This window comes from Artibeus jamaicensis, unplaced genomic scaffold, assembly GCF_021234435.1.
Source record: "Artibeus jamaicensis isolate MK-2021 breed Jamaican fruit bat unplaced genomic scaffold, CSHL_Jam_final scaffold_1964, whole genome shotgun sequence".
Lineage (NCBI taxonomy): Eukaryota > Metazoa > Chordata > Mammalia > Chiroptera > Phyllostomidae > Artibeus > Artibeus jamaicensis.
Genome location: NW_026522030.1, coordinates 24946466 through 24971472, shown reverse-complemented (window position 1 = coordinate 24971472; position 25007 = coordinate 24946466). Strand labels below are relative to the sequence as shown.

General features: G+C 34.8%; 1 protein-coding gene across 13 annotated transcripts in view; it reads right to left on the bottom strand.

Annotated features, from left to right (window-relative positions):
* AGTPBP1 (ATP/GTP binding carboxypeptidase 1) overlaps window positions 1-25007 on the bottom strand; it is a 210445-nt gene that overhangs the window by 38135 nt on the left and 147303 nt on the right. For all 13 annotated transcript variants that reach the window (XM_053656359.1, XM_053656357.1, XM_053656356.1 and 10 more), the window contains 4 exons: window positions 23949-24032; window positions 22023-22109; window positions 21790-21938; window positions 334-421 (listed from right to left, as the gene is read on the bottom strand). In XM_053656359.1, the coding sequence (XP_053512334.1) occupies window positions 334-421; window positions 21790-21938; window positions 22023-22109; window positions 23949-24032 (408 nt within the window). The remainder of the gene's footprint in view (window positions 1-333; window positions 422-21789; window positions 21939-22022; window positions 22110-23948; window positions 24033-25007) is intronic.

Below are 25007 nucleotides of genomic sequence, written 5' to 3'. Positions count from 1 at the left end.
ACAGATCAATACACATGGTTGGCCCTCCAAATCTGTGAACTCCCAACCTCAGCTCAAAAATAGTACAGGCATTTACTGGAAAAAATCCACATAAAAGTGGACCCATGTGATTCAAACCTGTGTTATCAGATGGTCAACTATATTTCCACGAACTATGCCCCCTAAATCGATCTCAAATTTTAAAGGACTCTATCAGAAGTAATACTAAAGCAGAACACCACGATTCAAAGAATGCAATAACGACTCTACTTTTTAATCTCTAAACTGAAATAGAATGAAGTTAATAATCCCTTCTGTAAACCGATGTCCCATTATTACCCTTAGAATACTTACTTATAGTAGCAAATGTCCGTCCCCACACGAGTCCACCACGGTCTGGCGTTTAGTGCTTCCTGGACTGAATACATGAGCGGCTGCATACCTTCACAAATGGAAATAGAGGAGAGAGAGAGAGTGACTCTTTCAACGTTTCTGAGGTAAAATTAGTCTATGCACTGTACAAAGCACCAAACATTCAGAAAGCTGAAGGAAAAGACGTTTCTGTTTTTTTTCATATGGATTGTTTTTAATCTGAGAAATTTATTTAAAATCATGTTAAGTCAATCGATGATGTGGTTTAATTTCCAGTTGAACTAAAATAGATTACAACTTCAATAAGTGAAAAATCATTAAACATTTTTCTATTTCCTTTTCTATAGATTAAAATAACAAAGAATATATAGATACACACACACTCTATAGTAAGTGAAAGAGTTAAAGATACCTATGTAAGGAAACAGCTCTATAGTTCTCCATGATTATCTACACTGAGGTAGAGGAAAACATGCCACCAAATGCATGACTGTTTTCTTCCCCAACCTTCTCAAACGTGTGTTAATAGCAGGGAAGAGGAGAGGGTGCCGCTAACAAAAACAGGATTAAATATATAGTATTTTTCACGGGTAGTTTTAGAAATATACTTTCCACATGAACTTAAAAATCACATCTCATTTGAATAAAGAGTGTACTAGGTTTCTAACTGGAATTAATGAAATTCATGTTAATTTTGGAAAGGATGACCATTTTTAAGATGTGATTTTGACCTTCCTTAAATCCTAAATTAAATATAGTCATTTTCTTCATTTCCGTGCTACTGAACCATTTTGTTAAATTTATCATGATATCTTTTTAGTCTTTCGTCATCTCTTGGGTTTTCTAGATATGTAAATCATACCATTTGCAATTTAAACAATTTTTATCTCCCCTTTTGGTATTTATATCAGTCACTTCATTTTCTACTTTTATTATATTTAGAGAAATGAAACCTCAAAAACAATTCCGAATAAAGTGGTAAGAACAAACAACTCTGTCTTAATCATGATTTTAATCAAGCTGTTTTACCATTCAATTGAATATTTGTCAACTCTCTTTTACAAATTAACTATCACATTTAAAGTATAAGAAGAGCTAACACTGAATAATTTTTGATATGTCAGACACTGTTCTAAGTAAATTTCCACATCTGTGAAGTCCTTAAATCTTCACAGCCCTCTGTGCTTGGTGCTGTGATTATTCCCATAACTGAAGAACTTTCTCCCATAATTCTTATTATACTTAAGTGTTTTAATTATTTTATCAAATGCCTTTTCAACATCCACCAATAGAATTACATGGATTTTCTCCTTTAATCTGTTAATGCAGTAAATTATGTTGATAGGTTTCCTACTATGAACTATCTTTGTATTCCAAGAAGATGTTATTCTTTTACTAGCATATAATTAGATTAGCTAAAAGTTCATTTAGAATTTCTGCATCTAAGAATTGGCCTTTTTGTTTTAATTACTTTTACCAAATATTAATATAAGATTATACTAGCATCAGAAAAATGTATTAACTTTTTGGTAATTTACTAGAACAAAAGTAAAGTCTATTTTTTTTAAAGATTTTTATTTATTTATCTTTAGAGGGAAAGGAAAGGAGAAAGGGAGAGAAATATCAATGTATGGTTGCCTCTCATGAGTCCCCTGCTGGGAATTGGCCTGCAACCCAGGCATGTGCCCTGACTGGGAATCGAACCGTGATCCTCTAGTTCGCAGGCCCACACTCAATCCACTGAGCTACACCAGCCAGGGCTAAAGTCTATTAATATAATTCAGCTAGAATACCATCTCAATATAGCACCTAATACATTTCTCATTTCCTTCAGAACAGTTATAATCTGTGCAGAATCATTTCAGAATCAGATTTTTAATAATCAATTTCAGTATTTCTATGTTTTGTTTTACTTCTATTTTTAAAAAATAAAATTATTAGAAATAGCATTTTAGATGGTATTTAAAATAATATTTCTATTATTAAAAATTCTTTTTATTTTCTTGTTTTTCTAATATCTGAAGTTGGGTACTTAGTTTACTAACTTTCAGTATTTTTTATTTTAAATAATGCAAGTTGTTAAAGGCTTTCAATATTCCTCCGAGTACCAGTTAGCTATGTCCCATAAGTCTATAAAGTGTTCTCCTATGTGGTACCTTCTAGATCAGAGCTATCCAACTTAACTTTCTCCCAGATTAGAAATGTTCTATGCCTGCATTGTCCAATACAGCAACCACCAGCCTGCAACGGCTATTAAGCACAGGAAGTGAGCTTCAGAGCACTAAAGAACCTAAATTTTAAGTTTCTAATTAAGGTGATCCAAGATGGTGGAGAAGAAAGTGGAAGCTACACTAACCTCCTCCCAGGACCAACCTGAAATTACAACTAAATTATGGAGAAATCATCCTGAATAACCTATGGAACACTAGCCGGAGAGAAGCTTTACAACCACAGACAGACAGAAGAAACCACTTGATCACAATGAGACTGGTAGGGAGTGCAGAGGAGGCACAAGAGGGCCTGGTGGGCTCCCACAGGTGGCAGCTGAAGTCCTTAGAGGGATATTTAGCAGCCAGGGGGTCCCCCTGAGAAGTGCGATCTAAACCACAAGCTAGGCTCTCTAGCCTACCGCACCAGAGCCAGGAAAGGAACCCAGATAACATTCAGCTGTGAAAAGTATGGGGATTTCTGTCTGCCAGGGAGAGATGGCTGGAGACACACAGAGCCTCTTAAAGGGCCCACACACAAAATTCCAGTTACAGCCACCTACCCTGGGCTCCAGCAGAGAGGGCAGAGTGGACTAGAGACAAGTGAGGAAAGTCTGGGGCTGGTGGTTCTGGGAAAAGAACTGAAAGAACAGCCCCAGGATCCCTGTGCTGAGTTACTCCCCATACACAAGTGCCATCTTGCTCAGGCAGAGCAGTCCCCTCCGAGTGGCATCAGCCTGAGGGGAATCAAGAGTCCCACCCACAGGAATTACTCTGCTCCAAGCCCGGATGCTGAAAACAGATTGAGGATACAGCAGTGATTAAGTTGAACAACTAAGCGGGATCTCTGGGAGCTCTGAAAGTTTAGCTCACCCTCCCCCAGGCCAGGTGCTGGTATAAGCTAGTCTTAGTGTGCAGCCTGGTTCTTTCTGCACACAAATAGGCCCAGCAGAAGGGGCCACATGCTGTAGATTGCTAATAGGTCCAAATAGGTTGTACAAGGCAAGCAGCAAACAGCATCTGACAAAGGTCTGCACCAGAGTCTTTGCGGATCTACCTAATACATAGAAACAAATACAAAGAAGTATCCAAAATGGGAAGACAAAGAAACAGACCCCAAAGAACAAGAGAATTTCCCAGAAGAACCAGATAAAATGGAGGCAAGCAATTTATCAGATAGAAAGTTTAGAGTAATGATTATAAGGATACTCAACAGTGTTAAAAAGAACGTAAAAAAGGACCAGTCAGTAATAAAGAAAGCAATATCTGAAATAAGTAATACACTGGAAGGAATAAAGATAGGTTAGAAGAAGCAGAGGATTAACTCAGTGATTTCGAAGACAAAGTAGATAAAAACACCCAGGCAGAGCAGCAAAAAAAAAAAAAAAAAAAAAAAGGATTTTAAAAAATGAGAAGAACTTAAAAAACATTTTAAACAGCATGAAGCGTAACAACATCCACGTCATAGGTATACCAGAAGGAGAAGGTGAGAAAGAGATCAAGAACCTATTTGTAGAAATAATGACAGAAAACTTCCCTAACCTAGTAAAGGAAAAGGATGCACAAATCCAGGAGGCTCAGAGCGTCCTAATCAAGTTGGGCCAAAAGAGGGCTACACCAAGACACATAAAAGTAAAATGACCAGGATAAAGACAAGGAGAGAATCCTGAAAACCACAAGAGAAAAGCAGGTAGTTACATACAAGGAAGCACCAATTAGACCTGTCGTCTGATTTCTCAACAAAAACGTTTCAGGCCAGAAGGGCCTGGCATGAAATATTCAAGGTGATGAAAAACAAGAACCTACAACCAGGGCTACTTTACCCAGCAAGGCTATCATTTAAAGTTAAAAGAGAAATAAGACACTTCCCAGACAAAAAAAGCTAAAGGAATTTGTTAATACCAAACCACTACTGCAAACAAATGTTAAAGGGCTTGCTTTAAGAAGAAGAGAAGGGGTGGGGGAAAGAGAGAGAGAGAAAAGAGGAAAACAGTCTAACACTAAAATGCATTAAATATGTATCTATCAATAATCACCTTAAATGTAAATGGCTAAATGGCTCTAGGATATAGGGTAGCCGAATGGATAAAAAAACAAGACCCTTATATATGCTGCCTCCAACAGACCATCTAGATCGAAAGATACACACAGCCTAAAAGTAAAGAGTTGGAAAAAAGATATTTCACGCAAATGGAAAAGAAAAAAAAGCTGGAATAGGAGTACTTATCCCACAAAATAGACTTTAACACCAAGGCTACGGTAAGAGACAAAGGACACTACATAATAATAAAGAGAACAGTTCAAAAAGAGGACATAACCCTAGTAAACATCTGTGCTCCCGAAAAAGGAGCACCTAAGTATGTGAAGCGTATTTGGCTGGACATAAAGGAACAGACTGACCGAAATACGGTCACAGTTGGGGATTTTAACACCCCATTGACTTCAATGGATAAACCTTGCAGGAAGAAAATCAATAAGGAGACACTGGCCTTAAATGACAAACCAGATCAAATGGATTTAATTGCTATCTTCAGAGCACTTCACCCACAACAGCAGAATATACATCCTTTTCAAGCACACGTGAAACATTTTCTAGGATAGACCACATGTTAGGACACAAAACAAGTCTCAATAAATTTAAGAAGACTGAAATCATATCAAGCATCTTCTCTGATCACAGTGCTATAGAACTAGTAATCATCAAGAACACTGAAAAACACACAAAGACATAGAAGCTAAATAGCATGTTATTAAACAATGAATGGGCCAACAACGAAATCAAGAAAGAAATGGAAAATACCTTGAAACAAATTAATATGAGGATACAACAATCCAAAATCTGTGGGGCACTGGAAAAACGATCTTAAGAGGGAAATTCATAGCATCCCAGGCCTATCTTAAAAAAAAAAAAAAGAAAAGTAAAAGCTGAAATAAACAATCTAACCTGATACTTAAAGGAACTTGAAAAAGAACAACCAACAAAGCCCTAAGTGAACAGAAGAAAGGAAATAATAAAGATCAGAGCAGAAATAAAAGAAATAGAATATTTAAAAAAAGATACAAAAGATCAATGAATTCAAGAACTAGTTCTTTGAAAAGATAAACAAGATTGACAAGCCTCTAACCAGACTTCTCAAGAAAAAGAAAGAGAACCCAAGTAAATAAAATCAGAAATGAAAGAGGAGAAATAACTAGCACCAAAGTAATACAAAGAAATATAAAAAAATATTATGACCAACTCTATACCAACAAACTGGACAACCTGGACAAGGTAGATAAATGTCTTGAAACATACAATCTTCCAAAACTAAATCAGGAAGAATCAGAGAATCTGAATAGGTAGATTACACCTACTGAAACTGAAATAGTAATCAAAAAACTCCCAACAAAAGCTCTGGACCAGATGGCTTCTCAGGGGAATTTTACCAAACATTCTAAGAACTAACACCTCTCCTTCTTAAGCTATTTCAAAAAATTCAAGAGGAGGGAAGGCTCCAGGCTCACTTTACAAGGCCAGCATTATCCTAGTTCCAAAACCAGATAAAGACATTACCAAAAAAAAAAAGGAAAATTATAGGCCAGTATCCCTGATGATCATAGGCACTAAAATCCTCAACAAAATATTAGCAAACCAAATACAGCAATGCATCAAAAAGGTCATACACAATGATCAAGGGGGATTTAGTCTGGGAATGCAAGGTTGGTACAACATTCCCAAATCAATAAATGGGATTCGCCACATAAACACAAAAGGATAAAAACCACATGATCATATCAATAGATGCAGAAAAAGCACCTGATAAAATCCAGCACCAATTTATGATAAAAATTCTCAGCAAAGTAGAAAGAGGGGAACATACCTAAATATATTAAAAGCCATATATGACAAACCCACTGCCAGCATCACACTCAATGAGCAAAAACTACAAGCATTCCTCTTAATATCAGGAAAAAGACAGGAATGTCTGCTTTTACCTCTCTTATTCAACATAGTACTGGAAGTCATAGCCATAGCAATCAGACAAGAAGAAGAAATAAAAGGCATCCAAATTGGAAAGAGCTGTCTTTATTTGCAGATGACATGATATTACATAGAGAACCCCAAAGATTCCACCAAGAAACTACTAAAACTGATAAATCAGCAAGATACAAAATTAATATCCAAAACTCAGTTACATTTTTATATGCCAATAACAAACAGAAAGGGAAATTGAGAAAACAATCCCATTCATAATTGTTACAAAAGAATAAAACACCAGGAATAAACCTAACCAAGGATGTAAAAGACAGGTACTAAGAAAATTATGAAAGAATTAAGAAAGAAACTGAAGGAGATACAAATAAGTAGAAACACATTCTATGTTCAAGAATAGGATGAATTAATATCATTAAAATATTGATAATACCCAAAGAAATCTAGAGATTCAACACAATTCCTACCAAGATTCCAATGATGTTGTTTCACAGAAATAGAACAAATACTTCAAAAATTTATATGGAACCATGAAAGGCCCCATATAACAACAGTGATGCTGAGAAAGAAGATCAAACTTGGAAGAATCATCTTACCTAATATCAAACTATACTCTAAGGCCATAGTAGTCAAAACAGCATGGTACTGGCATAAAAACAGACACAAAGATCAATGGAACAGAATAGACAGCCCAGAGATAAACCCCACACCTTCACAGTTGATTAATATTTGACAGAGGAAGCAATCACATACAATAGGCTAAAGACAATTTATTCAATAAGTGGTATTGAAAAAATTGGACAGATAGGTACATAAAAATGAAACTAGGCCACCTTCTTACACCACAAGCAAGAATTAATTCAAAATGGAGCAAAGACTTAAATGTTAGACCCCAAAACCATAAAAATTGTAGAAAATAACATAGGCAGAAAAATTTTGGATATTCTGCATAGCAATTTTTCATTGGATATATCTCTGTAGGCAAGGGAAACAAAAGAAAAAATAAACAAATGGGACCACATCAAACCAAAAAGATTTTGCACCGCAAAGGAAATCATCAACAAAATAAAAAGACAACCCACAGAAGGACAAATGGAAGGACAAATTCACTAATACATCTGATAAGGGGTTAATATCCAAAATTTATAAAGTACTTACAAAACTGAACAGCAACAAAAACAAAAAATCCAATTAAAATGGGCAAAGGGCCTGAATACATACTTCTCCAAAGAGGACATACAGATAGCCAACAGACATATGAAAAGATGCTCAGTGTCACTAATCATCAGAGAAATGCAAATTTAAACCACAATGAGATACCACCTCACACCTGTCAGAATGGTTATGATCAATAAATCAACAAACAAGAAGTGCTAGCAGGGATGTGGAGAGGGGGGAACCCTTATGCACTGTTGCTGGGAATGCAGACTGATGCAGCCACTGCTGAAAGTAGTATGGAGATACCTCAAAAATTAAAAATGGATCTGCCTTTCGACCCAGTGGTCCCACTTTTTGGAATATATCCAAAGGAACCCAAAACACTAAGTCAAAAGAACATAAGCACCCTTATGTTCATTGCAGCATTATTTACAATCACCAAGCCATGGAGCAGCCCTAGTGACAACCAGTAGATGAGTAGATAAAACAACTATGGGACATTTACACAATGAAATATTACTTGGACATAAAAAAGAAAAAAATTTTAAATCTTTGTGACAGTATGGTTGGACCTGGAGAACATTATGCTAAGTGAAATAAGCCAGTCAGAGAAAGACAAATACTGTACGATTTCACTCATATGTGGAATCTAGTGAACAAACTGAGAGACAGACTCATAGAGAACAGATGACAGTTAAATGAGGTGGGAGTTTAGGTGGTGGAGGAATTGAGCTCAGCCAGCTACTGAAATAGTTATTATTGAAATAGTTATTATTGAAATAGCTGTTACTGAAATAGCTCAGTAAGTTTTATTATTACCTCACTGAGCTATTTTCATTTCAGAAAAATGAAAAAGGATTCATGGACATGGACAACACACAGTGTCATGATTGCAGGATGGGGACTTTAAGGAGACTAAATAGTAATGGCAAAATATACAATAAAAATTTTTTAATTTCTAATTACATATTTAGCCACATATTGGACTGCACAATTCTATATAATTTCTAACATCCATTTTAAATTTTCTCTTCAGGTTCTTTTTTAGGAAAAATACTACATATTTCTAAGTACCCATTTTTATCTAGCTTTTTGTTCATTTCTACTACTTTAATTTATCACAGACAAGAAAATCTATAAACCCGTTGACTAAAGATAACACTGCTATATGGCTTACTTCAAAGTTGGTAACAGCATAGATCTCAAAAGTTCTCATCACAAGAAAAAAATGGATCATTTCACAAGTATACAAATAACGAATCATTATGCTGTACATCAAAAACTAATGTTATATGGCAATTATATCTGCATTTAAAAGATTTGTGATTACCATAGGATCTTCAAGGACTGTAAATTGAAATTACACATCTATTCAGTGCTTTTGACCCTGAATTTTTCTTTGTCTGACATTAATATTTTACTACTTTTGCTTAATTTTACCTGCATTTTCCTACTCTTCCTCTGCCCAATCGTTCTCGACTCTTCTGTGACTCAATTAACACACACGGACCCTCCTCTCTCTCTACAGCCCCTCCCTTGACTGTGTCATTTTCAGCATATGATTGTTGACGACATTTTAATAGCTCATTCATAGTTAGCAATGATATACATTTCATTTCATTACTTCCGTCTTTCTTCCTACTATATATTAACTGTATCTTATCCTTCTTTACCTTTTTATTCCACTGGCCAGGGCTGCATTTCCCCATATTTCCTTTTTTTCTTGCATCATCCAGAAAGCCTTCTATTGTGCTTCCCATCTTGATTTTAGGATTAACTATTATTTCTCTGATAGTGTATCAAATTAAACAACTGAGCAAGACGAGTTAACTTTCATTCTCCCACATCACTCCCTTAGAACGTTTTTACTTAACACATTTTATAAATTCCAAGTCTTCTATCTTGAGACCATTTTCCACATTTACCCTTTCCAGAAAGGTGCAGGACTGGCATGTTTCCTGATTTCTACACACGCAAAGATGTAGTTTGCTGGTACTGACAAACAAATGACAGATGTTGCAAAAGACATTTATTTGGCTATCTTCTCACTTCCAGTGCCACAGATGAGAAGCTCAATACTAATTTAATTTTCACATGCAGAACAACATAGTCATTCAGAGCACACAATCTGCATCCAGATTACCTGGGTTTGAATTCCAACTTCAGCACGTCAGATGCATGACCCTGGGGAGATTCCTAAACCATTTATGCCCCCTTCCTCCTCTGTAAAATGAGTGGAACAACCTCGCTAACCTACTTCTTGTATAGATTAAGGGCATCAAATGTGCTAGCACTTAAAGTAGACCCGACATTTGGTAAATATTCAGTAAATATTAGCTGTTGTCATTATTACCATTATTTTATTAACCAGTTCTTTTAAGGTTGGATGTATGTTAAAGTTTTATATTACTTTATATTACTTGAAACTCATGTATTTCATTAGTACATAAAAGATTCCTGGCTTTCTGCCCTGGCTGGTGTGGTTCAGTGGACTGAGTGCCAGCCTGCAGACCCATTCAATTCCCTAGCCGACAGTTCAATTCCCAGTCAGGGCACATGCCAGGGTTACAGGCCAGGTCCCCAGTAGGGAGCACACAAGAGGCAACCACCACTGATGTTTTTATCCCTTTCTTTCTCCCTCCTTACCCCTGTCTCTAAAAATAAATAAATAAAATCTTTCTTAAAAAAAGATTCCTGTGTTTCTTATTTTTTCCTAGGATTCAGTGAGCCATTTCAAACAGAAACTTTAACCTCCTCCAAACACACAAAACTCACAATAACAGTTAATATCAGTAAGGTGAAACAAGGTTCAGGCTGCGGTCAAAGGGCACAGTATATTTATCTGAAGTGTTCTACTTGTATAAAATACAATGTATTTTACATTATTTTTAATATAAAAGACAGTGTGTTTTTACATTATTTTTTAAATGATAGTTAATTTTAGGCAGTGAAGGGAGCTGTAGTTACAAATTCTGACTATAATAAAAACCATATGAACAAAACAGGTTGCCCCAATAAGAATCAATCAAATGAGGTAACTGAAACTGACTAAACCACAGTCTATTCAAAGGGATATAGACAGGCTATGTTTGAGTAATTGATTTAGTACTCATTAGCCAAAGGATAAAACTTTTATGTACACAAAACAAATATACTAAGACTGTCCCTCTTGTCATGTGAATATAGACAGTTAAAATATTAAATTGGCACATGAAGCCAACATCCAATGACAATGGCCTGTAATAATACCCAAGTAAAACCCAACATTGTATTGAGTACATGTCAATAACAGATGCAACTAAAAAGACAGACAATGTATTCTGGGCCCTAATCATCAAATGCAGTATGTATGAATCACTGGTTCATACAATTTTCAAGTTGAAGCCAATACCCTCATTTAATAGATAAAAGGGACAAGAAAAAAATTTAATGGAGCCTGAATAACCTGCAGGCACCTATCACAGGCTGCATATGTTTTCGGTGCTCAGTGACCCTATGGAGGAAAAATACATGTCGTTAATATGACCAGTATGACAGCAAAGAGGTATACTAGAAATAGGAAGATCAGATTCTTGGGGGACAATGGCAGCCGCTTGAAACTCACTGGCTAAATCTTGGGCAATCGGAGTGTCAAATAAATAATGACAGCAACAAATTATAACCCACTGAGGGAAACAGAAAAACAGTCCTACACTGACATTAATATCCTGAAAGCTTGATGAGAGACAAGGTACGTACATAGTTTCAAAGTACCTCTACACAAAATACTAACTACAAAGAGAAAACAAATAACAGTACAACGGGAAAGACTAGCAAACACCAACTTAAGTAATAAAAATTATTATGAGTACCAGGACAAACAAAATCCGTGTCGCCAGAACACCTCACTTCTGTGATATCTCTGCCAATGATGCCTAACAAACCAAACCATAAGGGGCATGAAACTGCTCCAAACTGAGACCCATTCTACAAAATAAGAGTCTGATAATTTTCAGGTGTTGAGGTCATGAACGTTAACAACTGCAAAACTGTTCCTGACTAACATAGTCTAAAGAGACTTATATACAATATGTTTTGAGCGGAATCCTCTTGCTACTACAGACATTACTGAAAAAAACAGGTGAAACTTAAGTGGGGGTGCGGGCAGGTGTCAAAGGGCTAGATGCAATTAATGTATCAACGATAATTTCCTGATGTTAACAGTTGTGCTGTATTTGTACAGAAAAATGCCATTGTCTGCAGAAAATACACTGGAAGAATTCTAGGGCGATGGGGCATCATTTCAGATGCTCAACATATGGATAAAGGATATAACTTTTCTGTTAAGTTTAAAATCATCTCAAAATAAAATATTTAGAGAAGTTGATCATAAAATGAACTAGACTCTTCTTGACATATACTTTATGCATGTTCATCTTATGTTCCTAATGGGACCTTCTTCATCCAGCCATTGCTTCATTCATTTAATATTTACTGAACATGTATTAAATGCTGTGCTATAAATACAATGGTCAGCAATAGACATACTTCCCTGATCACAGGAAATTTACAGGAAGTGGCGAGGGTAGGCAGGGAAGGTAGGGAGGGTAGGCATGTGTATTAATCAACTATACACATGAACAACATAAAGCTTTAAAGAGTACCTAAAAGGAAAAATTACAAGGAACATTTATCAAGGGGACTAATCCAGCCTAGAGAGTCACAGAAGGTTTCCTTAGTCAAGAGACAGCTCAGCTCAACTTCAAAGTATGGAATTAACGAATGTGGAATGCAACATACTAGATTCCAAAATTCTATTTTGTTGCCTGGTTCCACACATGTTCAATTGTATCTGTGAAGGTGGTTAAAAATCTTCATATGTATGGAAGACAGTGGATGGGGGTAAAGGGAATGGGAAGGAAAGCCGGCCCAAGTGCCAGAGAGTAAGCCTGGGATAAAAGCTCTTAGTTTTACTACAATGCAAGACTGCCACCTGGTGGAAATTTGAGCAAGCCCCTTTCAAGTAATGAGGGGTGATGAGTTACACAGATACAGCACTATTACACAGTGACATAAATTCTCAAACATAAATTCACAAATATGATCATTCATTTGTTAAAAAAAACCCTGCTAAGTATTTAATAGAAAATCCTAAAATATCCCCAGGAAAGGACAACTTAGGAAACAGAAGCAACAGTAATGCATCCTCTTTTGAGGGGCATTGCCAAAGAACAAGACCTCTCTGGGGCACCTTTGCTAAAACCCAACACTAAATATTATTCAACATTGCCCAACCAGTATGTCCCAATCAAGAAAAGGAAAAAAATACAGACAATAAGCTGCTTTCCTAATTAATATTAGTTATTTCCTAATTTCAATCACACACGGCAATTTAAAAATCCTTCCAGCTGAAGTTGTTCTACTGCAAACATGTTTAGTCATCAGTACCTTCTCCAAAGTGAATTCAAAAATGAATCTAATGACAATAACATTAACTACAGAGCTAGTTATAATTTCTTAAAATCTTTAATTCTCGTTTGCTAAAATATTGGCCCCTTCCTTCCTCCAATTCTATTCATGTTAAGACAACCCAAAATCTGTTTTATGTTGTATGAACTTAATAGTTTCATTAAAAAATACATCTGCCTAATAGCTCCTTCTACAACTTTTACCAATTCCTTAGTTAAATATTTAAACAAATGTGAAAAGAAAAAGGAAATTCAACACACAACTTCTTGTCAGAATCTAGGAGGAACCTATACTAAACTTAAGGCAGTCAAAACAAGACAGAAAAATCCAATGTAGAATATGCCTTGTGATCTATTTTTTATATACATATTTAGATCCCCTCAACTAAAAGAAATGTTGCACCCCATCTCTGTGGGGTCAGTACATGGCCCTTTACCCTTTGATGACTGAGGGCTAATCAGACGGTCTCTGGACAGAAAAAATGTGCATTGTTTTGGGGATAGATTGTAACTCCCTCCTTATCTCCTTCTGGGAGCAGCTTCTTCCCTGTAACTTTTTCTTGACCTTTTCCATCTGCAGGGACCACTGAGGTAATGTAGCTTCAGGCCACACACAGGGTTGTGCAAGCTGGACGGGTGCTGCCCCTGCCTGGGACCCTTACAGTGAGCCTCCCACTGGAGGAGACGCAGTCTCTCTCACATCGCCCCACCGCCATCCACACACTCCCCTGTAATGTGAGTAACAAGCGGCACATCGGCTAGTCTGCCCAGTGGTTTTTCTGAACATCAAAACACTTAAGCAGCTCCCCATTTGGGGACTCCTGTGCTACAACCCTGAAGTCCCTTCAAGAATAACAGGTAAAGAAAACAATAAAATGAATAAACAGAAAACAAACAAACAAAAAAACCCAAATCATTATTAAAAAATTTAATAGGTTAAAAACCACATATTAAAAGATAAGGGTCAAACAACAAAATGTAACCTCTATTTTCAAAAAACAAGATACAAATATATTAAGCAAATTCAAAACAAAAGAATATAAAAAAAGAATTTAGGGCAAAGATACTCCATGGAATAAATATGACTATTTTATACTGTTAAAGGGTATACACAAAAATAATAGGGAAAAATGAAAAACTATGGAAAAAAAATTTGTAAATGAGGACTTGGCAGAAACACACCAGAAATGAAAAACTAAATTCCTTTTAAGTCTTAGGCAGACAGAGAAGGTAAAAAATAAATGAGAATACAGAAAACTGAATAAACAGGTCTATAACAATAAATTTACAATATATATTAAATTATACTGCCAACAAAGAACACATATTATTTCCCAAGTACTCATGAAAACAAAAACTGATCAGATTTTAATCCATAAAAAAATCCCAAATCATAAATTTTATATGTCTGTGAATAAAACTGATGAAATCTGAAAGAAATTAGAAAAATTTTAACCAAAATTTATCCAACTGAAAAAAAAAAACCAACCCTTTCCTAAGTAATTGAGTAAAAAAGGATACCAAAACGACATACAATTAGAGGTAACCTAGAAAATAACAAGGAGTTCTTCAGATCTGGAGAAGTGGGGGTGGAGGGGGAGGGGTGGGTAGAGAATTAAGTTGCTGTCAAGAGCAAAATCAAAATCTAGATGCTTAACCACTAAGCAGAAACAAATTTAAGTGAATAAACTAGAAGTTGGAAAGAGAAAAAAACTAAAGAGGGAAATTAATAAATTAAAAAATACTTTTAATGGAAATAATGAGTAAAACCAAGAGCCAGGGTTTTTAAATAAAAAAATAAAACCAATTCTTTTTAAGCACAGACTTAAAAAAAGAAAAAGAAAAAAAGTAAGGGAACAAGGAAGTACATGTTGTAGCTATTGTATAGAAATCTCTGCTAGTGAATTTTGAAAATCTAAATGTCACAGAAATAAGAAAATAGAAATTTTCAAAACTGCCTCAGTTTGAAATAGAAAACTAGACTACTGAGTCACAGAAAACTGGAAAAGTGATCCAGACACTTGCTCTCCCACCCAGGAAAGGGCATATAACCAGACCTATTTGGAGCTGAGCTATTCCTGAATTTCATGGAAACATACCAACGCTACTTAAACTACTCCAGAACACAGGGTGAGGAAATACAAGCTCTTTTAGCTTTTTTAGTGGACAAGGATAGCTCTCCAGAAAGGGAAGTGACTTGCTTCACTTATGACCAATGATGTAAAACCTTTAAGCAAAATACTAACAAATCAAAAATAGTTCTATATTAAAAAATTAATTTACATGACACAGTGAACTTATTTCTGAAACCCAAATATAGCTTACTATTAGGAACATTATTAATATACCGCAGCACAATAACAGGTCAAAGCATTATATTTATTAAATACAAAAATTAATTCTGATTTTTAAAAATAAATAGAAATTTTTACTACAAGAATATGTACCTCAAAACAAGGGCTAACATAATATAAATACTAGTGCATTTTGGTGACAAGGAGACCTAATGTCTCTTTTTTTATTTTAAACATTCTCAAAGTTTTACCCAAATGCAATGACAAATGAGAGATGCACACTTGACAGGGAGAAATTACAGGAACCTACCAACAAAACCCAAAGTATCAACTGCAAAAATATGAGAGAAAGTTCGGTAAGGAGGTTGATTTTCAAGTAAACATATAAATATCAACAGCTTTCATAATTAGAATAATTTTGAAAACAGAAAGCACTCTTTCACGACAGAAAGAAAAATACATAAGATATTTATGAATGAAGGTAATACAAACACAATATTCTGCCATGTATAATCCACACTTCTCTGTCCAAATTCTTGAGGGAAAAATAAGAATCTGTATTACACATGGTAGTACTAATTCTGTATCTATATAAATGTTTTTCATTCTTTTATTTATGCTTATCGGTTAAAAGTGTAACTCCTTTAAAATTCCTTTATAATATAAAAAACAAGTATCTAAATATAAATAAATAATTAAATTAAAATGAAAGATTTTTTTCCTGAAAGTTTGGGCAAAAAACACAGCTGTGTATTATACACAGGAGTCCATTATACATGGCAAAATATGGTATACAGAATTTGCAAAAATGTACAGAACTAAAAACTTTGGTGACAGAACAAAAAAACTTGAATGAACAAAATTATTCACTATGTTTCAACTTAATACAATAAAATTTCAATTCCTCCCAAACTATCCTACAAGTTTAATGCAAGGGAATTGGGGCAGGGGAAGCACTTAAAACAGTTATTCTGAATTACTCAGAATAAGCTATTTAGGAAAAATAAGCCAGTAGAAAAAGGTTTTAAATTGTTTTTGAAAAGGATTACAGGACGGTAACCTATATTATAAAGTCAAAATAATTTTTTTAAATTTTATTTATTTATCTTTAGAGGAGAAGGGAAGGAGAGAGGGATAGAAATATCAATGTATGGTTGCCTCTCGTGTGTCTCCTGCTGGGAACTGGCCTGCAACCCAGGCATGTGCCCTGACTAGGAATCGAACCGTGGTTGCTTGGTTCCCAGGCCCGCGCTCAATCCACTGAGCTACACCAGCCAGGGCTATAAAGTCAAAATAACTTAAAAACCAAAGTTTTTTAATACTTTGCAACAAGGATGTTATACTAGACTAAAGGTCAGAATAATTATAACCAAGTGGTACTAAAGCAACAAAGAGCCACCAAACAAATGCTAGTGTGTAGCTAAGACCATAGTTTCTGAGAACTGTGTTTCAATACAAAGGGAACATATATGTGACTAAGAGGTCTGAATAATTCAACCCAAATTCAACAAGTCAGGGACTATAAGTAATGGTGATACCTTTCCAACCAGGTTCTAATCTAACCTAATGTCTTTACTAACCTGACCGTTCTCTATAACAGCTACAACAGAGAGCAACAATGTACCATGTCTTCCAGGTTTCCCACCCTTCTTTCATTAGTGGGTCAGGCACAGAGTTGCAAATGAGTTATAAATGTGAATGTCTGACAAATTACTCAACAAATTCATCAAAAAACATTTTAAAACTCTTTGGAGAAAGAACGAGTTCAGTTTAACTACTAATAGTATGATTAAGTTAGATCCCAGCTCACTAAATACACCAAAATACATCCAGAATGGATTAAGTATAAACACTGAAGGCATACTATCAAATGCACTTCAAAAAAGACTGAACTAATTAACAGTCCTACCAGCACTGTAAGTACCCATCTTCCCTAGTCTTCAGCAACGTATGTTCATTTTCTTTGAGAAATTCCACTAGGACGAATTTATGACAAAAAATAATCAGAAGCATATGCAAAAGCAAAAATTACAACTATCAAATGCAGAACAGCTTGTAGTTTTGAAAAGGTGAAAAAGAAATTCTCATCAGATTATTTAAATAATTATTGTATATTACTCAATATAATATTGTACAGATATTAATAATAATGTTGCTGAAAATATTTAATAGCATGGAAAATATTTTTAAATATATGTGGCAAAAATATAGCTTACAAAGAAGCTTTAATACTGTAATCCCAAATTTAAAAAAAGGGAAAAATTGAATTTAAAATTAGGTATATATGAATACATTTAAGGATAAAAAATAAAATACTAAACAGTAGATTTTCTCTTATCTTTCCTTCCTTAGAGAATCTTTTAAACTGTTTTTAATTTATGAAGTTTCCTCTATTAAAGATCCACTGTTTCATAATCAGAAAAAGAAAACACATTTACAGTTAGCAAATTAAAAAATTCCACTTCTGTGAATTTGTAACTAAATAATTATCTATACAAATGTTTAGTTAAATGTTTATCTCAGCATTATTTAAAATAAAAAATAGTGTAATTAAAAACAACTAAAATTTCCAACAAAGAAAGGTTTGGATAAACAAGTTACAGTACCTCCATAGAATGTCCATTAAACTGTTTCATATATTCAAAGCCCAGAAAAATGCTGACAATATGTTTGGTTAAAACACAAATTACAGAACTGCATGGGTTAAGAGCCTCATTTTTTATAATAAATATATACAATGTATATGCAGAAATTACATACTGCATTATAAAAAAGGCTGGAAAAAAACTAATGTTAAAGTGATTATCTCTAAATTGATGCATTGTTGATAGTTTTAATTTTCTTCTTAACAGCAATCTGTTTTCCAAATTCTCCACAAAGTGATTCTGGAAAGTGTGATACACATATAAGAACACCCAGAGGACAGGGGGTAGGAAGGAAGAGAAATTTTTTGAATAAATAGTCATTTGTCTCACTGCTTTGAGTTTTAGTTGTAGAATGATATTCATTTTAAGTTTAGAATAGCACTAAGTGAAGAGACTGTTTTATTTATAATATGGAGGTACAAGTTTTTTCAAAATAGAAAGCATTCCGAAATGTATGCTTTTAATTTAAAAACCTGAAGTATTTAATGAAGTTTAAAATATTAAGAGTATTATTTTATAAAAGTATGTAAAGATAATTAGTAAAAACACCATCTACGTTAGCACTACAATTTGAAAATTTTACTGATTATCATTTCAGTAATAAATATACCTTTATATTATATGCTTAAGAAGCACTCAAAATGCAAACACAATTACTTTATTCAATTGTCTTTTTCTCCTCTAAAATATTAAGTTAACAGCATTATACTTACAAGTTAAACAGGGAAAACACAAGAAGAATCTTTACTTGTTTGGGTATTGAATGAGTCAACTAAGGTAATATTTAAAGTTATATGAACATGTAAGGTCTACAAACGTTTCAAAGAAATATGATATTCAATGATTGGCAGTTATATTTAAAATCAAAAATAAAGAATGCAAAATAGATCATCAAAAATATTCATATCACTATTTGTACAAATCAATAAAACCACTGAATCCTTAAAATTAGATTACTTACAACATTTTTCAAACTTTAAAAAAGGTTAAACAGAGACAGACTCCTCAAGAGAGAGCAGGCTGACAGCTGGGGGAAGGGTGGAAAGGTCGAGCAAAAAAGAAAAAGGACTCATGGCCACAGACAAGGGTGTAGTGAGCGTGGGGTGGGAGTGCTGGAGGTGGGAGGGAGTGTAAGGGGAATAAATGGCAGAGAAAAAAGGACAATAAAAAATAAACTGTTAACAAAACTTTAAAAAATGTTTATAACGAAACCAGATATTATGCTACCTAATCTTTCTATAATTACATTAAATTAGTGAATCTGACTAAAGTTTTTATGTCATACATATAATTATCTAGAGCATACAATTTTCTATTTTCCACATGAATAATGGCAAGTTGGGAAGGACCTCTTCAACTCCTGAAAGCTTCAATTCTCAGAAATGCCCCCCTAAAGAGCATCACCGTATGCTTTTAACAGCTGAGAACATTTATTTGAAACAGAGAACACGGTATCTCATGCCTTAGCAGTTCAGAAAAGCTTCCCATCCTGCCCTGGTGACGTGGGTCAGTTGGTAGGAGTGTCCTGTAACCCGAAGATTGCAGATTGGGTCCCAGGTCCAGGTGCATATGGGAAAGAGGCAGTCAGTCCGTGTTTCTCTCCCGCCCTTCCTCTCTCCCTTTCTCTCTCTCCAAAAGCAATGAAAATAAAAATGTCCTCGGGTGAGGACTGAAAAAGAAAAAAAGCCTTTTCATCCTCACAACAAATAACTAGAGGCTGCTGGGATTTTGAAACTTATCACACATAATGTATCTGTTTCCCCTTGACCCCCAATGTAAGTGGGTTTTTGATGTTAGAAAAAGAATTCTTCTCTTTTACCCAAAAATTGAGATCAAGTAGTTGAAAATTGATGTCTCAACTTTAAATGACTGATTTTAAGTTTCTATAATGATATTATTTTCCACTGACTTAACACTTGACTATAAAAACTGGTATCTGACAAATAACTCTTAGTTTTATATTTATTTAAGTATTAAATATGTAGACTTAAATGAAATTATAAATTTAATAACTTTGCTGGTAGAACAGCAGAGTTTTAAAAAATTGTCTCATGAGAAAAACAATAGAGAAAGCCAATGAAAAAAAAAGCCATTTCTTTATAAACGTCAATGAAGTTGACGAGCCGGTACCAGGGCTGGCAGAGAAAAATGAAGAGAAGACACAAGTCACCATCATCAGAAATGAAACGTGAGTGTCATTAGAGACTCTCAGACGTCAAAGGGGCCGTGAGGGAGAACTCAGAACAACTGTCTACATATTTCACGCTTTAGAAGAAATGGATAAATTCCTAAAAAGCACAAACTACTACAACTCTCTCAGGATAAAATAGATAACGTGAATAGCCCTAAAATTATTAAAGAAATTGAATTTTTCATTTAAAAGACTACCAAAACCAAAAATCTCCAGGCCCAAATAATTTCACTGGAGAACCCCACCAAATATTTAGGAATCAACACCAAATTTCTAGACGCTCTTCCAGAAACTAAGGGAAGGGAACAGTTCCCAATCACTATTATAAGTTCAGTACAAAATGACATGCCATACCAGACACAGTTAAAAAAAAAAACCCCATTGCTCAATATCCCTCTTTTTTTTTTTTAATATTCTATTTATTTATCCCCAGAGAGAGGGGAAGGGAAGGAGCAAGCATGGGAGAGAAACATCAGTGTGTGGTTGCCTCTCATGTGTCCCCCACTGGGGACCTGGCCTGCAATCCAGGCATGTGCTCTGACTGGGAATTGAACCAGTGACCCTTTGCTTCACAGGCCCATGCTCAATCCACTGAGCTACACCAGCTAGAGCTCAATATCCCTCTTGAAAATAAATACAAAAATTCTTAACAAAATATTAGCAATTATACACAGTGACCAAGTATGGTTTATTACATACATAAAAAAGGATGGTTCGATATTTGAAAGTCAATCTGATATATTAACAGGATAAAGAAGAATAATCACATGATCAAATTAAATTGATGCAGATAAGTATATGACAAAATTCAATATTCATTCATAGTAAAGTCTCAGAACATTAGTATTGTAAAGAAACGTCCTCAACTAGATTTAAAATTTTTCAGAGAACTGCAGCTAACATCATCCTGAATGGTGAACTTTAAAGGAGTAGCACAAGGCTTTGTGTTGACGGAAGTATTCTGCATGTTGATTGTGGTGACAGTTACAAGACTCTATCAATGTGACACAGTGGCACAGAATCACGCACCCACATGGCACCCACGTCAAATGCTGGCTGTGGTATCAGACTGCAGTCATGTATGATGTTATCACTGGAGAACTCTCAGTGAAGAGGCCTCAGAACATTTCTACAACTTCTACAATATTTTAACTTTCTATGAATCTATTCAAAATAAACAGTTTAAAAAGACTGCTTCATGCAATTTTCTTCTACGTGAACTGACATGACTAACTTGATTTTAAGCAGCATACATAACAAATTTTTAGTGGTATTCAATTTGGATGAAATCAACCATATTCATTACATTTCAGAGAGCTTGCTTACAAGAGTAACTCCCTTTACCAACAAAGCAAAGCTTAGCTTATTTCAAAGTTTGTATGAGAAATATTTGAATTTTGAGAACCAGAGAAAACAAAAGAACACAAACTATTTTTAAAAGTCAGTAATTATTTTTCAAAAATTTATGTTCTACAGGTGTAATACCTCTATATCCTCCAAATTCGGGAAGAAAACTGCCTTACCATAATTAAACTGGCTGTTGGACTTTTCACAGTTAATGATGTTAAACCTGTAAGCAACACCTGGTCGCATCCCACTGACTTCAAAGTAAAACCACTGGTGATAGTGATTACTATTTATATCCGAGTTCAGGATAAGGTCATACTCATTTCTGAAAATAGGAAATAAAAAAATCTGATGAAAATGAGAAAAGTATCAGTGCACATACAAAATGAGAAAATTTTAAATGACTTACTTTCTAATTTGAATTACTTTGCGCAGATTCCCAGATTCAAATTTGGAGTTAAACTTCAAAATATCGCCATCTTCTGGAATGGTGTAACTAAATAAAAATTTTGAGGTATAATAGAATATATTGCAGTTAAGCAGGTGAGCAATAATAAACATAAAAACACATTACAGATTAAAAATATAACACTATTATAACCTTACCCTCCTCATTATTCTTAAACCAAAAAAATATAACCAACGCAAGCAAATGGCTAATATTTTGGCTACAAACTTTGGCTAATATTTATAGACAAAAATATTATAATTACAAGTAGAAATTTATCCCTACATTGGTAGTAAATCTTAATAAGAATTTTTACCTCAGTGAATAAATGTCATTTCTAAATATATGCTAATAATTATATTTAAAAGGCCAGACTTAGTTTTTAAAATGCTATGACCTGTACTGAGTACCAATATTCTAACAAACTAAGCATTTCTCAAGTTAAAATATTATTACAAATTTCAATAACTACATTATCTATTATCTTTTTAATTAGCACCCAAAAAGGTAAAGGTATTATCCTCAGTTTACATATTCATTACTTAACTAAATACTTACTAAGTACCTACTACATGACATACTGCTTTTGTCATTTGTCTGTTTCCTTAATTGAATACAAATTCTTGCTCTTCTGGAACTTACATCTAATAGGGGAAAACTAAGACTCCAAAAAGCTCAAAGATTTTGTCCAAAACATTTCAATTAGAAATAGTACAATATACCACACTCGGGATTTTTTAGTTTGTTTCAGGATTTACCGGGTCTGCCTGGTCTACCTGACAAAGACTTATACAAACGTTGAAATAACTAAAAGATATAAATAAAAATTAGTTTCTCATTTTTAAGAGTATTATTTCAAATTCAGTCATTATCTTTGATATAGCTTTGCCCTTATCTCTCTAACAAAAATCTTCTCAAAGTGCTTTATTTCCTCCAAATAGGATCAGTAAAATGTGCCCTGGCTGGTGAAGCTCAGTGGACTGAGTGATGACCTGCAAACCAGAGGGTTGCTGGTTTAATTCCTAGTCAGGGCACATGCCTGGATTGCAGGTCAGGTCCCCAGTAGGGGGTGTGCAAGCTGCAACCACACATTAATGTTTCTCTTCCTTGCTTGCTCCCTCCCTTCCCCTCTGTCTAAAAATAAATAAATAAAATATTTTTTAAAAAAAGAAAAATCATAAAATGTAAAATTTTCTAAAAAGAGTAGAATGTTAAAGAGGAAGAAAAATTCAGTGAGGCCTAATTAAATCTCTCATGTGAGAAGACAAATGGCTAAGTAATAGTCACATTCATCATTTGTAATTTTCATTTATTACTTTTATTTAAACCCTGAAATGTGGTATTAGTGATAATCCTAAACTGTAAATGATACTAACAAGTCAAGGATCGTAAACAAATGGTTTCAAAGATCAGCCTAGCAGGACTGAAGCAGTTTATAAATAGTCAGCGACAAGAAAGCATAGTGGAGACTACGAGCAATTAGTGAGCTTACATTCCTTCTGAAGGAGATGGCAATTTATTGTTCTAAGGAAATGAAGGCTCACTACTGCAGGACAACCTTACAGCATTTCGCAGGAAATCTCCACTCTCTTAAGTGGAAGTAATTTCAGTTTTTTTTAAAAACCGTGCATCAATTTGTGACCTTACTATACCCATTAAAAGTCCACCTGAGAACAAATAAAAGCTTGTGATATAGTCATTATTTAAGTAAAAAACATGAGTAATATTACATTATCATTATTATCTCAGTAAAAGCTGAAAACATCACAATGGTAAACTAGGTGGAAGTTAAAAGATACTTTATATCTTTTAAAATAACACTGACATCTTACAGTAAAAATAAAACTAATGAAAGTAAAACAACAAAAACAAAAAAGTCAGACTTACTTTGGGGTATCTAAGTCATATACCACTCGATCTATGATATCACTCTGATGTATTAGCCTCTCAATATCTTGGGCAATTTTTGTCCTAAAATCATAAAAGAGTAGTTTGACCAAAATTCACTGATATACACCAAGACACAACTTTCTCCAGAATAAGTATTAATTGTTAAAAAGTGTAAAATGATAAAAATTTCTTAAAATAAAAATAATCACTCCTCTGCGTATTTTTGAACAAAAAAAATATCACTCTATAACAAGAAAAAATCAGTATTTTTAATGTCTGAGGTCTAGGAAATTCATCTCGAATGTCTGTTATGCTTTGCTACACAGAAGTGGTGTGGATCCACTCTCCAGCCCCTGGGGAAACAATTCTGCACACATAATAGTAGCATTACTAGAATCAGTAAAGATCCGAAAAGCCAGAGACTACATTAGAAGGAAATCTTCAAAACCCGCTCTCACCAGCACTGAGCTGCAATGCAACTGGCAACCCGCCTGCACCCTGCGCAGAGTCAGCTCTCTTCTGCTGCTGGAGAGGGAATGTGCAGGGGGGCAACACCTGTATCAGGGAGCAGAGGGTGGTCCCTGGATCTCCAGGATTCTCTACGCCTGATCTCCCCCTGAAGCAGTCCGACAAAATGGACACCAATGACCTGGAATATTCCTAAAATCCCTGCCACTGCCCTAAAGACTAAGCCACACACAGCCCCATGATCTTCCCATCAATATTCAAGATAAGGAAGACAACAATCATGAAAAATGGCACCAAACTGGGGCTTAAAGAGCACAGTTCTGGATTACAAAGCCAGGTGCCTGAAACTCCAGGGAGAGTGGCATAGAGGCCGTGGTGGGGAGGCGCCTGCTGGTGTTAGCAGAGTGGTGAAGAGGGATATGGTTCAATATCCCCAGTGGACGCCTGAAACCGCACACAGCACCAAATCGTGTGTGGGGGTGGGGGTGTAGTTTTTCATATGTGCACACCTAAGATAAAGTTCAGTTTATAAATCAGGCACAGAAAGAGACTGACAACAATTACTCATAATAATACAGAACAATTATA